At 51.8% G+C, this 15840-nt stretch overlaps 1 protein-coding gene across 1 annotated transcript in view; it reads right to left on the bottom strand.

The window, feature by feature from the left end:
• Positions 1-15840, bottom strand: part of Sfswap (splicing factor SWAP) — a 69465-nt gene that overhangs the window by 7165 nt on the left and 46460 nt on the right. The window contains 2 exon segments of the mRNA XM_047562622.1: positions 8038-8163; positions 13096-13361. Coding sequence (XP_047418578.1) covers positions 8038-8163; positions 13096-13361 — 392 coding nt within the window.

Here is a 15840-nt window from a genome sequence, read left to right as displayed (position 1 = left end):
CCACCAGGTCATAAAGTTGGATGTGCGCAACAGCACTCCCTCATCAAGTGGAAGGGTTACATAGGTGACTGGGCAAGGGCAGGACCCGAAGGCACAAGTAGGTTGCATGAAGATGTGGGATGTGGCCCAAATGCCCATGGTTCCTACTCCAGCTGCAGTGCCTTCTGTCCCTCAGCATGAACCTATAGCTTCATGGGGTGTGCCTCAATTAACAGAGGAAGAGAAGACTAGGGCCTGGTTTGTGGTTGGTTCTACACGATATGCAGGTACCACCCGGAAGTGGACAGCTGCAGCACTGTTGCCCCTTTCTGGAACAACCCTGATGGACAGTGGTGAAGGGAAATCTTCACAATGGGCAGAACTTCGGGCAGTGCATCTGGGTGTGCATTTTGCCTGGAAGGAAAAATGGTCAGATGTGTAACTGTACACTGACTCATGGGTCATGGTCAATGGTTAGGCTAGTTGGTCAGGGAACTGGAAAGAACAACATTGGAAAACTGGTGACAAGGACATCTGGGGAGGAGGTATGTGGACAGACCTCTCTGGATGGGCAAAGGATGTGAAGGTATTTATGTCTCATGTAAGAGCCTCCTCAGCAGAGGAGGATTTTATCAATCAGGTAGAGAGGCTGGCCCGCTCTGTGGACAGCAGTCAGTCTCTTTCCCCAGTCACCCCGGTCACTGTCCAACGGTGGTCATGGTGGTAGGGGCTCAGCAGCATGGACTCCCACTCACCAAGGCTGACTGGCTATCGCCACTGCTGAGTGCCCAAACTGCCAGCAGCAGAGACCAACACGAGCCCCCAATATGGCCTCATCCCTGGGGAGATCAGCTGGCAACCTGGTGGCAGGTTGATTGTACTGGACCACTTCCATCATGGAAAGGGCAGCAGTTTGTCCTTACTGGAACAGACACCTGTTCTGGGCATGGATCTGCCTTTCCTGCACGTAGTGCTTTAGTCAGAATGGCCATCCGTGGGCTCACAGAATGCCTTACGCATCGTCATGGTTTTCCAGTGCTGCTTCAGACCAGGGAACTCCCGTCACAGCCCAAGACATGAGCAGTGGGTTCACGTAATGGGATTCACTGGTCTCACCATGCTCCCCACCATCCTCTCTCCTTCTCTTTGTTAGTGTGGCTAAGGGTTTATCTATTTTGTTTACTTTTTCAAAGATCCAATTTTTTGAACTGTTTCTTTTGTTTCAATTTCATTGATTCCAGCTCTGATTTTAATTATTTCCTGTCTTCTCCTACTTTTGGTGTTGTTCTGTTCTTTTTCTAGGGCTTTGAAATGTAATGTTAGGTCATTTAGTTGTTGAATTTTTATTCTTTTCTTGAATGTGCTCCATGCAATGAATTTTCCTCTTAGTACTGCTTTCATAGTGTCCTAGAGATTATGATGTGTTGTATCGTCATTCTCATTTACCTCTAAGAATTTTTTAATCTCCTCCCTGATGTCTTCTGTTATCCAAGCTTCATTCAATAGCATATTATTTAGTCTCCAGGTGTTGGAGTAATTTGTATTTTGTCATTGATTTCTAATTTCATTCCATTATGATCTGATAGAACACAAGGCAGTATCTATTTTTTTGCATTTACTAAGGGCTGCTTTGTGGCATAACATATGGTCTATTTTAGAGAAGGATTCATGTGCTGCTGAGAAGAAAGAATATTCGCTTGTTGATGGATGGAATATTCTATATATGTCTGTTAAGTCTAAATTATTGATTGTGTTATTGAATTCTATGGTTTCTTTGTTCAGTTTTTGTTTAGAAGATCTATCCAGTGGTGACAGCGATGTGTTAAAGTGACCCAGAATTGTTGTGTTGTGGTCTATTTGATCCCTGGAGTTGAGAAGGATTTGTCTGATGTACATGGATGCACCGTTGTTTGGGGCATAAATATTTGCGATTGTTATGTCATCCTGATTTATGTTTCCCTTAAGCAGTATGAAATGTCCTTCTTTGTCCCCTCTGACTGACTTTGGCTTGAAGTCCACTTTATCTGATATGAGGATGGAAACCCCCGCTTTTTTTACTGAGTTCATGTGTGTGTTAAGTTTTTTCCCATCCTTTCACCTTTAGTCTTTCCCCACCATCCTGAAGCAGCTGGTTTGATAGAACGATGGAATGGAGTCTTCAAGATGCAGTCACAGTGCCAGCTAGGTGGTAATACCTTGCAAGGCTTGGGCAAAGTTCTTCAGAAGGCTGTATATGCTCTGAATCAGTGTCCACTATATGGTACTGTCTCTCCGATTGCTAGAATTCATGGGTCCAGGAATCAAGGGGTGGAGTCAGGAATGGTACCACTCACCATTACCCCTAGTAACCCACTAGGGAAGATTCTGCTTCCTGACCCTGCAACCTTCTGCTCTGCAGGTCTAGCAGTCAGTTCCAGGAGGAGGAATGCTTCAGCCAGGAGATATAATGATTTCATTAAACTGCAAGTTAAGACTTATCCCTGGTCACTTGGGGCGCCTCATGCCTCTGAGTCAACAGGCTATGAAGGGAGTTACGTTGCTGGTGAGGGTGACTGACCCAGATTACTAAGGGGACACTGGACTGTTACTCCACAATGGAGGTAAGGAAGCATACTCCTGGAGTGCAGGAGATACCTTGGCACGTCTCTTGGTATCACACTGTCCTATTATTAAGGTCAATGGGAAACCACAACAACCCAATCCAGGCAAGACGACAAATGTCTCAGACCCTTTAGGAATGACGGTGTGGGTCACACCTCTAGGCAAAGAGCCAAGACCTGCTCAGGAACTTGCTGAAGGTAGAGGGAAAACAGAATAGGTAGTACAAGAAGATAGTCATAAATATCAACTACAGCCACCAGTTACAGAAACAAGGATTGTAATTGCCATGGATATTTCTTCCCTAGTACGTTAAGAATAAATTTGTGCATACTTACAGAGGAATTAAGAGGAAATGTTTGTTACTCTGTTGTTATTCATCATGTAATGTAGTACTGATTGACTTAATGTCAGTAATGTTTCCATCTTTTTTCTTCTATTCTGGGGAGAGAACTAGTATGTTTTTGGTTGTACGAAGGATAGTTGTGTTAGGTGGAATTATGAACTGTTATTGTGTTGACTTGGAGAATAAGTATGATGTAGTCATGTTTATATAACAAGTTGACAAGGGGAGGACTTGTAATGGTTAATTTATCAACTTGATTGGATTAAGAGATGCCGATGATTAAGAGGCCTCTGGGTGTGTCCATGAGGGCGTGTCTAAGAATCAGTGGCATGTGGGATAGTGAACTGAAGGGGAGCCCCTCCCTAAGCGTGGGTGACACCATCTGATAGGATGGTGGTTTGGATGGAATAAAAGCTGGAAGGAAGCAGATGCAAGCTTGACTCTTCTTGAACGGGTTCTTGATCGCTACTCCCCTCGTTGGAGGATATCAGACTCTTGCTTCTTCGCTCTTCCAAAGTACTCTGCCAGGGAATTTCCAGAAGCCTTGGTCTCAGACTAGGGTAGCACCATTGATCCTTTTTGTTCTGGGGTTTCTGCCTCTTGGATGGCACAGTTACTGGTTCTTCCAGCTCTCCAGCCTGCAGACAGCCATTGTGGACTATGGAGCTTCCGGTCACATAAGCCAGTCTAACAAATGCCCTTTTATATTCACCCTTCCTATTGATTCTGTTCTTCTAGGAACCCTGACTAATACACTGTGGTACTGGGGACTGACTCCAACTCTACCTGAGCTGTATCCCCAGCCGGTTCTTAACATGATCTTCCTAATTTGCCCCAGTTGGCCTGGAACTTGCCATCCTCCTGCCTTAGTCCTTGAGTTGCTGCAACTGCAGGTGTGGCCACCATGCCCACCCATCCTAACTGTGCCTTCTGAGGAAGTTCCAACGGCAGTGGGGCTAACATTGTTCCCTCTTAACAACCTAACAACCTTAGTAACCTGAGGAGTCTCAGGCATACATGCTGTTTCTTCAAAAAGCTCAATGGTTCTAGTTTGCATGTCCAATGTGGCGATCCATCTTGAAGTGACTCTTGTGCATGGTGGTAAGTTTGCTTTTATTTTCTTTTTCCCATTCTGACATGTAGTTAGTTGTTCAAATTTTGTGGGAAGATCTTTCCTGTCCTCATTGAATTGCTCTGGCACCTTGGGCAATAATCACGTGGTCATGTAGGATAGTCTTCTGGACCTCCTGCCCTGTGCCCTGCCCTCTGTCCAACTTCACCAGCCACATGGCTGAGCAGCATGGTCTCCTGGACCTCCTGCCCTGTGCCCTGCCCTCTGACCACCTTCATGCTGACACCCTACTGTCTTGACCACTGTAGCTTTCTGGTGATTCTTGAAATATTGAGGTCAGAGTCTTTCACCTTTACTTTTTCTGGATTCTTCTGGCTTCTCCTGATCCTCTGCATTTCCATACACGTTTCAGGGTTTCTGTCTGCTAGTTTCTACAGAAAACTTGTGGTATTTACTCAAGTTGGAGTGGATCTGTAGATCACTTTGGGGAGAAGAGACAATTGTCGGAGTCTGCTGGTGCTCTGGGAAGCACCTCCCTCCTCTCCTCCCTGCTCTTATTGTCAGGGTGCTGAGGATGGAGCCTGGGCCTTGTGCACGCCAGGTGTGTGCTGACTGAACCAGGTGTAGTGGTGCACACCTGTAACCCCAGAGATTCAGGAGGCGGAGGCAGGAGGATCCAATCCTGAAGCCAGCCTAGGAAACTCAGAGAGACGCTGTCTCAAAATTAAAAGGGTTGGGGATACTTCTGAGTTCAAACCCCAGCACTGGAAAAGAAAATTATTTAATGCTTCTAGTAAATTCTTTGATGGAAAGTGACTGAAAGGATGTTGCTGAACTCCCATGTACTTGGGGTTTTCCAGGTCTTTAAGGGATCGTGGTGTGGCACATGGTGAGAATGTGCCTGTATCACTTGGACCTGCTGAGACCTACTGGTGGCACAAGGTGCCATCTGTCTTGGCCTCTCCATGAAAGGGTGGCTGCTGCAGTACTGTGGCCCTGCTTCCTGTTCTCTGTTGACTTCCTGGCTACTTTTTGGTTGTTGCTCTGGTGACAACACTATCAAGTTGCCTTGAATGAGGAGCACTTTAAGACCTGGGCCTCAGCAGGAGCACTTGAAGACATGGCAGTAGGATCATCAACTTCTAAGCACAGCTGCACCCTCCATATCTTAATGTTGCATTTTCATTATTCACACCAAACTGCTGGTGCTCTGGAAAGCACCTCCCTCCTCTCCTCCCTACTCTTATTGTCGGGGTGCTGAGGATGGAGCCTGGGCCTCGTGCATGCCAAGTGTGTGCTGCCTGAACCAGGTGTAGTGGCGCACACCTGTAACCCCAGAGATTTGGGAGGCGAATCGGGGGTGCTCAGCAGGAGCACCTCGAGACCTGGGCCTCAGCAGGAGCACAAGACCTGGGCCTCAGCAGGAGCACCTCAAGACCTAGGCCTCAGCAGCAGGGATTCTTTCACTCGCTCAACAGACACTCATCTATGTGTCGAGCACAGAGCCACACGCTGCAGGTTCAATGGCAAAATACCATTACTATGATTCGTCATTTGCTGTAATAAAGTAGCTGGGACATCTCCTGAAGTACGTGGCAATGACCCCAACGTCCTCGTGGAAGACTTTTGCGATGCACTGGAACACTTTTTATGGACGTGGTTCCATGCTTAAAAGACCCAGCAGGCCCAGACGTTGACTCTCACTCATCACTGAAGACCTCTCTCCCTAGGGAAACGGCTGAGCCAGGACACAGGAAGCACCTAGAATAGCTCAGATCAAAAGCAAGGAAGTGGAGAGCAGTGGGATGTGCCCAAGAATGCAGGGACTGCTAGGGGCTCCACCGGCCAGGTCTGAAACGACGACCATCACATAGCACAACAAGGGGAAGGGCGACAGCTTGGCCAGTGAGGCAACCAAAGGATCAACGTGATGCCACACACGAAGAGGAAGAAGGGTGAGCCGCAGAGGGAGCCCCTCTCTCGAAGTCACCAGCCCGTGCAGGTGCCATCAAGAGTGCCAAGACGAGCAGAGCTGCTGGCAGAGGGTTCCTGCAGAACCACGGCAGACCTTGAAGACCACGAGCTGGTCCAGAGGGCAGGCCAGAGCGACCGCAGTGGACACAGGCAGCCCCATGTGTGCGCTGGGTCACACCCAGGGCAGTCTGCACAGCCTCACCCACAGGGTGCTGCTGAGGTGCTCAATAGCACCTGCCGGAGAGCACATCAGCAGCTTGGCTGCCGGGCCTCCTCCAGCATGTCAGAGCCGCAGACGACACCGTGGGGAGGCAAAGGGGGAGCAGCATGGCACGTGTGACTGAGGGAAGGAACCGCGGACCACGTGCACAGGGGTGTGCCCTGCTACTTAAAAACCAGCCCCCAGGCTAAAGATGTTCAAAACAACGAGTCAGAGCGAGAGCAGGCAGCGGCCTTCAGATCTGGGTGGTAGCACGTCCCCAGGTGCCGGGACGCTGGGTTCTGGTGGAGAACTGGCGCGCTAGCTGCAGAGAAGGGCGGAGACTCAGTCAGGCCGGGTTAAAAGAGCTGGGCTGCTAACACAACACACTGCCACGTCCACCGACCTGGGCTTCTGAGGAAGAGCACGAACCGGGCTGCGGTGGCACATACCTTCACCACTGCTGAGCTCTGAACACCAGCTCTCAGCAACACAGAGGCATCCAGAGGGTCTGTCCATCTGCAGAGCCGCCACTAGGACCCCTCCCCTGTGACCTGTGGAGTTCCTGGGACCGTGCTGGAAGGTCTCAACCCTTACACCTGCGCGGGTGGACCCCTGATCACTGCTGTACTCCTCTTAATGCCAAGGTCAAGTTGAGGGTCAAACAAGAACTCTTCTGTTAGGAGAGCGTTGCTGTAAGGAATTAGCTTTAGACCATGCCCCTTACATCCACTGAAGGCAGGGAAGAACTCCAAAGGCTAATCGCTGGCCTAAGGAGTGAAGTCCACCTACCAGGATACCCCCAAGACTGTGGCAGGGATGCAGTCCAGGGTGTGGGTACAGAGGACTCTGCCTCCGTCGCCTGTCAGTGCCTCTGCCCGTGTTCCACTTCAGGAAAGGAGATCAGGTTCCATCAACTAGGGGCTCCTCCCCACACCGTGGAGGCTGCTCAGCTGGTGGCCCTGTGGGTGGGCAGTGTGGGCCATGCCTGGGCTCCAGATGTGCCCTGGCTGTTCAGGGACAATGCAAATCAGCAAGGTGACATCAGCCTGAGTCCTGGAGGTTTCTCCCAGACAGAGCCCCGTAGCTGGGGGTGGGGCTGTCAGGCCACGCATGCTCAGAGCTTGAATACCCCCATAGGCCCACAAACTAAAGGCTTGCTCTCCAGGGTGGACCTATGGGGGGTGGGCAGTCCTTGGGCTGTTGGGGATGACCCTGCTGGGGACAGGAGGACCCTCTGCTTCAGGGCAGGAGGCCTGGTCTCCACTCTGCACCCCCATTGCGTGCTGCCTCGCCATAGCCCGAGCTGTGGTGCCATGAGTCCCGGGCTGAAACCTCTGAAATGCAGCCAAAGTAAACCTCTTCTTAAAAGCTGGTTATCTTGGGTATCTGGGCCGAGGCAGCCTGGGCGGGCAGAGAGCCAGATGTGTTTCCCATTTCTTTTCATTTTTTGGTGTTGGGTATGAACCCTGGGCCTCCAACTTGGCAGGCAAGTACCCCACCACTCAGCTACACCCCAGTCCCAAACAGACACTGGCTCTCCATGAGCAGCTGAGTCAGTCTCTTGAGGCACCAACAGGACTCTGTGCCTCCTGGGAACAGTGACTCCACGTGAGACCCGAGGATGTGAGGATGGGAAATCTGCCCCCTCTTTTCCTCTGTCCCTGCCGACAGCGAGGGGCAGGTGTTGCCTGTGGATCCAACTCCAGGGCTGTGCTGTGGAAAACCAGGCCCCAAGCAAGGCTGTTGAGAGCCCCGTGGAGTGGCCCCTGGTGCTCGCACAGATGACAGCACCACCCTCTGCAGCTAGTGACGCGCAGGTGGGCACAACTGCAGGCTTGTTCTGCCCAGGGAACCCCAGCAGCCTACCTGGAGCGCGTTCGCTTCCTGCTGGCCCCAGGGCTGCTGCTCATCCGGTAGGCAGTGGGCACGCTCCTTTCTTCCCGCCGTCTCTCTGGGGAGTGAGCTCTCCTCCGAGGGGACCGGGAGCGTGACCTGGACAGAGGTGATGTGGCATTCAGTTCTGCAGTCTGTGCCCTGCCGTGCACTCCTCTCCTGCCACCCAGCTCCGCCTCCACCAGCACACACCTCCCCCCCAGTCCTCGGCATCACACCCAGGCGCTGGTCTCAGGAGGCTGCCGGAGCGCTGTCACTGCCAACGCCTGAGGCCATCGCTGCCAGCCCAGGGTGCCGGTCAACGCCTCATAAGAGGAAAGTCACCGAGCTCCCAGCACCTCGCCTCCCTGCACACTGAGCTCCCAGCCTGGTGCAGGAGCAGGCAGGACACGTGCAGGTCTGCTGGCCCGGAGCCCCACCTTCACCTAACCAGAGCACACCATCCTCAACAGTCTGGGCTAAATAATGTAAGTTTATGGGATTTCATGGATGCAAAACCATCCATTAATATTTATTGGCCTTTCTCTTGTGCCGAAAATAAGATTCATTCTATTCATGATGTGACATAATCCACATCCAGTCAGAAAGACCCTGCAGACCCTCACCCACTGGGGAAAACCAAGATTAAAATGATAGTTTTGGGACTTTTTAGTTCTTCGTTAATTTAGTGAGATTACTGTTTTAGGAAGAACCTGCAATAAGCAGAAATCTGGGGAGGGAAGGGGAGGAATCACTTCTCTCCATTCTGTTTCCATGACAGCCCACTCAGAAATGATAGAAAGAAGAGCAGTTGGATTTTGCCATTTAAAAAAGTTCTCTATTCAATCATTTTAATTATAGTAAAACCTCAAGAGCAACACACACTGCAGTTCCAAAGAGCAGCTCATTATGGCATCCCATCCTCTGGTGTCACAGGAAACACCCTGGCCCCGAATGAGCCTGCTCCGAGGTAAGGAGCCTGCAGGGTCTTCTCTGCCAGGTAGGGGCTGGACCCACGGAAGGGCATGGTGTCTGCAGATGCCCCTAAGTGTCCCACAACCAACACCAAGGCCAGGCCAGTCAGAGCCCTTGATGTCCTGCCAGGGACGAGGCTGCCTGACCACTCTCCTGCTGGGGCCACTGCCCCAGTTGGGCTGGGCACTACAGAATGGCAAGAAGCGTTGGCCTGAGAGAGTCACAGCACCTGCAGAACGCGTCGACAGTTCTACCATGCACTTGAGGACCAGGAAGGACAACTGGACTCAGTGCGGCTCTAGGTACAAGATTGTCTTGTGGTGGCTACGACACCAGACCTCTTCAGAGAAGGTGCTGCTCCCAGTGGACCTCACGTCACCTGGGAAGGAGCCACCCCAGAGCGGGGCCGACACGCAGGAGTCTCCATATCTGAGGAAGGACCCCTCAGCACTGTCCACTGTTGAGCAGTCTTCGCGGTGCTGCCAGGACGCAGTGCAGGAGAGGCACCGTTTGTGAGTCCACTGGGCTGTGGTTCCAGAGACCTGGGCGAAGGCAGAACCGCCTCAGTGTTTCGTCACGACGGTCTGCTTGCAAATAAAGGCACTGGAGACTTGCTTCACGGATGACATTCCAGAGGCTTTATCTGGATGCAGTGGCCTCTTCACACCTGACCACCTGTGTGAAGGGCTTCCCTGTTCATCTCACTGGTCACAGGTCTCAACCGCAGGTGACTCAGCAGGGCGTCTGCCAGCCCAGCTGAACCACCAGGAGACTCCCACCTGGCGATTCCTGTGCCCACACTGGCTGGGTCTCTCCCGGGGTTAAGGTGCGGACACCTGGGCACCTGAGTGTGCTTATGGTTCACCCCAACATTAACGACTGCCCACGTTGGCACGCTAGCTAGTACCACATGGCACACTTCAAGCTTCCGTTTCTTCTTTAAAAAACAGGATCAAGAGATAGAATGATCTTTATTGTTCTGCTGTGCAGTTTGTCATGGGGAGGAAGGATGGTGAAGACCACATCTGACCCAATTCAGCCTGCCCGAGTTACTTCTGAATGTTAAATACAGCCACTTAAAAATCACGTTAACCCCCTTAAGGTACTTAGGGAGTTAACTTCTGGACAGAAGCACATGGTCTCACACAGATCCTCTGCCGGGGAGGTCTTGAAGACCTGCCAGGTCCCCACGGCTGAGCCTACTAAAGACACCCCAGACCCTAGATGAGCAGCGAGGGCATGGCCTGAGGCTTGGGCAGGGCCAAGCACAGCCTCCTCAGTGCAGCTGGAACGCCTGACACTGTTCCCATGGATTCCCCACGGGGAACTGCCGAGCACTTCTGCATTCCTCAAGACGGCCAGCCTTATGGAAACGGAGCGTAGGCATGGCGAGCCAGCCTCGCGCCCCAGTCAGAGCACCTCATCAAAACCAGCCAGTTTCTTGAGAGTGACACGTGGATCTTGTGAACTGGAGATCTCTGCTATGGTAACTTGCCTCTGGAGGTTCGAAGCCACCTATGGTTGGGATGTGTTGAGTGACAGGGGCTTCAGCAAGATAAGCAGGCCACAGACAGACAGCCTCATGAGGACAGAAAGGGCTCCCTGGTCCCACCCCACGCTCCTCACAGGACACCTTCAGCTGCAGCTCCTGCCATGGCTGGAAATGCTGGCCATGGTGGCACTGCTTTTGTTCTGCCATCTCAGTTTCCTCCCCAAATTTCTGAAAATTTTGAGACGGGGTCTCACTGAGCTGTTGAGGCAGGTCTCCAACTTGCCATCCCCCCTGCCCCACTGAGCCTGGTGTGGCAATGCACTTTAAAATGAGCTGGCAGTAGTTATTTAAAAGTGATCAATTAGATTGTGTCAGCCCAAGAAACAACTCTGGCATGTCCCCACAGAGACACACGTCTGTAATGGACCATTCCATCTGAAATGACAGCTAAAGAAAAGAATCCAGACAATGTCATCAGCACGTTCAATATTCTGGTTAACATTGGGTTGTTTTGTAACACACCAGTGACTCACACTGTGAAAAAGAACACTGCCCCTCCTGTTCCATTCACAACTGCAGCTTGTTTTACAGTGCTGGGGTTGGACCCAGGCTGTGTCCATCCTGGGCAAGCTCTCCACCACCGGGCCACACCCAGCCCCCATGACAGCAGCATTTTGAACCCACTGGATCTCTGAGATGATGAGCTGGCAGGGCTCAGCTGGAGCCAGCAGACCTGTCCTGTTAGAAGGATGCAAACATGCCAGCTCAAACATGCCAGCTGTCCTCAGAAGTAAGAGCTGAGGCAGTCTCGATGCAGGGGTAAGGTGGGCCCAGACCACCAAACAGGAGATGGCAATTACCAAGAAGCACTTGGCCAGGTGCCAGCTCCTGGCACAGTACTTGCTGGGAGGCTGTTTCACGGTATGATCATTCTCACTTTGATAAAGCTGTACTGTGCCTTAACTAAAACTGGCAGCCTACCACCAGAAAGAAATCATAATGAGAAAATTTTCAACTCCTAACTCTTCTCTAAGATTAAAACACATTAAGGAAGATTTTAAGTAATATCTAGGTTACTTTGTTAATGCTCAGTCCATGAAAAGGACACAGAATCACAATCCTGTAATGCCCGATGCTGGGTGGTGCTCTTGGTCATGAGCACCCTGCCCAGGCACAGCCTGGGGCCAACACATCCACGCCAAGCCAGGCAGGGAGGGCATGTGTGGCCCAGGTGCCCGGTGCTTTACCCACACCATATGTGGAGCCGGAATTAGAGCTCGCAGCAAAGACCAGTGTGCGGGGTCTTCATCACTGGCCCGAGCGGGGATCACAAGAATTGTTTTCGCCTGTCCGAGCTAGAGGTGAAGGAAACCGGGAAGAATTTACTGATGGTGCTGCACTGGGGGCCTGGTTCGACTCTGTGGAATGTATTTTCAGTTCTGTAATGGCAAAAGAAATGTTTTCAAAGAATAAAAAGTTTTTAAAATTTAGAATTCTTTTGGGGCTTTAAAAAAACTGAAAAACATGTTAGCAAGGCTGTTCATTTCATTAAAAAGTAACAAGTTTTTTTGAGCTATTTTGCTGTGTGTAATGACAGGAAGTAGCTGACATCCTGAGTGGAGAGCCTGCCTGTCAGGAAGGCACGTCCAGCTCAACACTGACAGGCATGTGCAGGGACTGGCCGGGGCAGGGACTCAGCATCACAGGGCTTTTAGGTTACACAGAGGCAGCTGGGCACGTGGTTTCCAACGGTTAGGTATGCAGGGCATGGGGAGCGGAGACAGTGATTCCAGAAGGAACACCAGGCACTGCAGAGTAAGCGCTGTGTGAGGGAGGGGGTGATAAGAGCCTGGGGATGCTCGGGGACACGTCAAAGGCAGTAGCAGAGTGCCGCACTGGCACTGGAAGGCTCTTGTTTACAGGGGGCACGGACAGCAGACGGGTAAGTGAGAAAACGGGTCTGAACTGCTGCCTCACCCAGCATGGGCCATGCAAAGGTTCTTCCATCCTGGGATCTGTATGCTCAAAAGCTACCTGTGGGGACGTGCACACACAACAGCAATAGACCCCGCCACCCCCCGCGCAGACCTTCACACATTCAGCACAATGGCTGGCCTGCTTTCCTGACTGTTACAGTTTAAATAAAGCTCTCATGCGTTTTTTGCTTGGTAGTAGCTGCCAATCTTTGAGAAGTGAATAAAATCATTTTTGGTGCTGAGGATTGAACCCAGGGCCTTGTACGTGCTGGGCAAGTGCTCTACCATGGAGCTGCACCTTGGTCTTTGATTTAATCTTCATTTAATTTTTGGTACTGGGGATTGAACTCAGGAAAATTTAACCACTACACCCCCCACCTTTTATTTTTTGAGATGGGGTCCTGCTAAGTTGCTGAGGCTGGAGTAGAACCTACTGTCCTCTGCCTCAGCCCCCTGAGCTGCTGGGAGCCCAGACACACATGCACATCTACCAGGCACGTGGCGCCAGTGCTAAGCTTTCTGCCCAGCTTTACTGGCACCAGCAGGAGGAGGGTCTACCTTGCAAGGCAGATGCAGACAGGAGAGTGCTAGGCACCCCTGCACACCCACCTCGACCGCCGCACTGTCCGGTAGGCACTGGGAAGAGAGTGCTTTGCTTTTGAGTGTGACCTAGACCTGGACTTGGAGGATGCGTGGTACTTGGGAGAGCGCGACCGAGTTCGAGACCGTTTTTTGTGCTTTTTCTTTTTCTTTTCTCTTTCTTCTTCTCTCTGTGGATCTCTGCTTTTGCTTGAAGGCCTTTCTGGTGGTTTTACTTCTAAAGTAGGCAGAGGTCTGCCTGCAGTCAGTACAGGACAGGGCACAGCACTGGTTTCCTGGGAACAGAAGCAAACAGAAAACAGGATGTTTTAGAACACAGACCACAGGAAAGCAGCTCTGGGTCCCTCGCACACGAAGGCGCCAGGTCTCAGGAAGGACTGCCTCTCCTGTGGCTCTAGAGAGCACAGCACCCAGGAGACCACAACACCCTCCTCACACCAAAGGCACACGGACCCCCAGAGTCTCTTTCTGCACAATAACTCATCCACCATGGTACCAAAGTCGCTGTGCCAGACATTCTGTATTTACTCTAATAACTTTCCACTGAAGCAGATTCTGCAAACCTCTAAAATGAGTTTTCATGAATCTGAATGCAATGTTTTGCGCAAGTCTCAACTAAAAGAAGAGGCACCTCTTGCAGTGTGGGAAAACTCTGGGAGTCAGAGGCATGCTCCTGGGCACGCGGGCTCACTGTGCTGCAGGGGAGCTTCCCAGCAGGCGTACCTTCAGGTCACAGTTCAGCTAAGCAGATTCTGACCAGAGGTGAAAAGCTCTGAAGGTGTTTTACTTGGGTTTCTGTTGTGAGGCTTATAGACTCTCAAGGCAGAGGCCCCAGTAGTCAGGTCTCCAGACTGCCCCTTGGCAGCAAAGGGGCCCTGGACAGATGCTGGCTTGGCATCTGGGAATCTGCCTTTGGGTGGCCTTCCTCCTGAGTCCGCTTGATGAGGTCAGCTAGGTGGGCCTCTGACCGGCCACTCCCAGAGCCTGCATCTTGCTGCAGCTCCGAGACGAGAAACCAGACCAGGTGCTCTGGGGCAGGTGGTTGTGTGGGACCCCAGCCTCCCTGCAGCAGGCCCTCCCACGCATCTGTACACGAGGCAGCACGTGGCTGAGTTCCTCGAGGGCTGCCACTGCCAGTCTGTTCCCACTGAAGGACCCTGATCATTGGCTGCGCAGCACGGCTTGTGACGGCCCCATGCCTGTCTGTGCCAGGCTCTTTTTGGTTAGACTTGCTTTTCAAGGATGCACAACAGGGAGGCTCATCATGCCATGTTCACAGGCGCTCAAACATGATTTGGTCCGTCTCATTCTGCAGTACCTTCCTGTCCCACCTCTATCAGGTTATTTTGTTTTTTTGGGGGGGTACTGGGGACTGAAGCCAGGGGTGCTCTATCACTCAGCTACATCCCAGTCTTCTTTATTTTGAGACAGAGTCTTGCTAAGTTCCTGAGAGCAGCCTTGAGCCTGTGATCCTCTTGCCTCAGCCTCCCGAGCTGCTGGGATTGCAGGCATGCACCAACACACCCAGCTCACCAGGTTCACGTCTAGGCGAGGCCTGGTATCTTCAGGGACCATTTCTCAAGGGAACCCATTTCAGTGTGAGCTGCTTCTTGTCAAAAAGGTCTTTCTCACTTCAGATCCTATTAGTATAACATTTTTTCAGGTTCATTTAAAAACGATTTCACAGTTAGAAGAGTTTAGTACGTAAACGCTCTGTGAAGCACTGGCCTGGTATCCAAGACGACCTGCCCTACCCTGGCACTGGTCACGTCTGTCCACAGCACACACACTGAATGATGCTTTGCAGGAATGGGCCAAAGCTCTGTGGCTTCAGTTCCCCACATGCAGGGGTATGGCGCGGTCAGCAGGCTGAGGGTGCCTCTGGAGGCTCAGAGGCGAGCATGGGGGTGGCTGGCTGGGCGTGGCACAGGTCGTGTATGCCAGGCTGCCAGATAATCCAGCTCTGCGCACTTCACAGTCTCAGAATTTAAGGAGCACCCACTGCATGAGGAAACGTGAGACCCCATCTGCTCTGACAGCACCCACGGCTTCTGAGAGTCCACTGCCGGGGGCAGCTAAGTGCCAAAGGCCATTCTGAACGAGGCACAGGGGCTTCCCAGGAAAGAGCACATCGCTCCTCATCCACACCTCCAGCACTGTGCCAACCACGGGTGTGCCCACGTGCGTGCTTGGGGAGAGGTGGGGTGGGGCGGGCAGGGCAGGGGCACGAGGTGCACATCCTCTGCCAGTCAACTTGTGTCCACCATGGCCTGCTGGTCCACTGAAGGGAGAGGACGGTCTGAAACGAGACTTTCAGGATGCAAGCTGCTGCCCAGAGAGGGTCTCCTTATTCTAACAGTGGGACACGGGCAGTCCTCACCACCTGCATGTGAGCAGAGGCTGTCCATGTTGGTGGACAGGTTCTGATGCGCCACCAGGGCCAGGATCGCATCTACAATCAAGACTTCGTAATTGTTGGGATTTTATTTTATTTTACTTTATTTTTGAGATGGGTCATTTGTGCTTCCCAGGTTGATTTCCAACTTCTGGGATCAAATGATCTTCCAGCCTCAGTCTCCCAAGTAGCTGGGACTATAGACACTGCTGAGCTCAAAAACCACAGAAAGGTAAAGGCTGAATCAACACCCAGTTACTGTTCCTGTTAGGCTTTGCTGCAAAGATGGTCTGTCCTTGGTGGGTGCAACCCCAGGCACTGAGCTCAGCACACATGGCCACTATGTACCCCGACATAAG

The sequence above is a fragment of the Sciurus carolinensis genome, chromosome 8 (genome assembly GCF_902686445.1).
Source record: "Sciurus carolinensis chromosome 8, mSciCar1.2, whole genome shotgun sequence".
NCBI classification, from domain to species: Eukaryota; Metazoa; Chordata; class Mammalia; order Rodentia; family Sciuridae; genus Sciurus; species Sciurus carolinensis.
The sequence above is the reverse complement of the archived record's forward strand: the minus strand, read 5'-3'. Positions and strand labels throughout refer to the sequence as shown.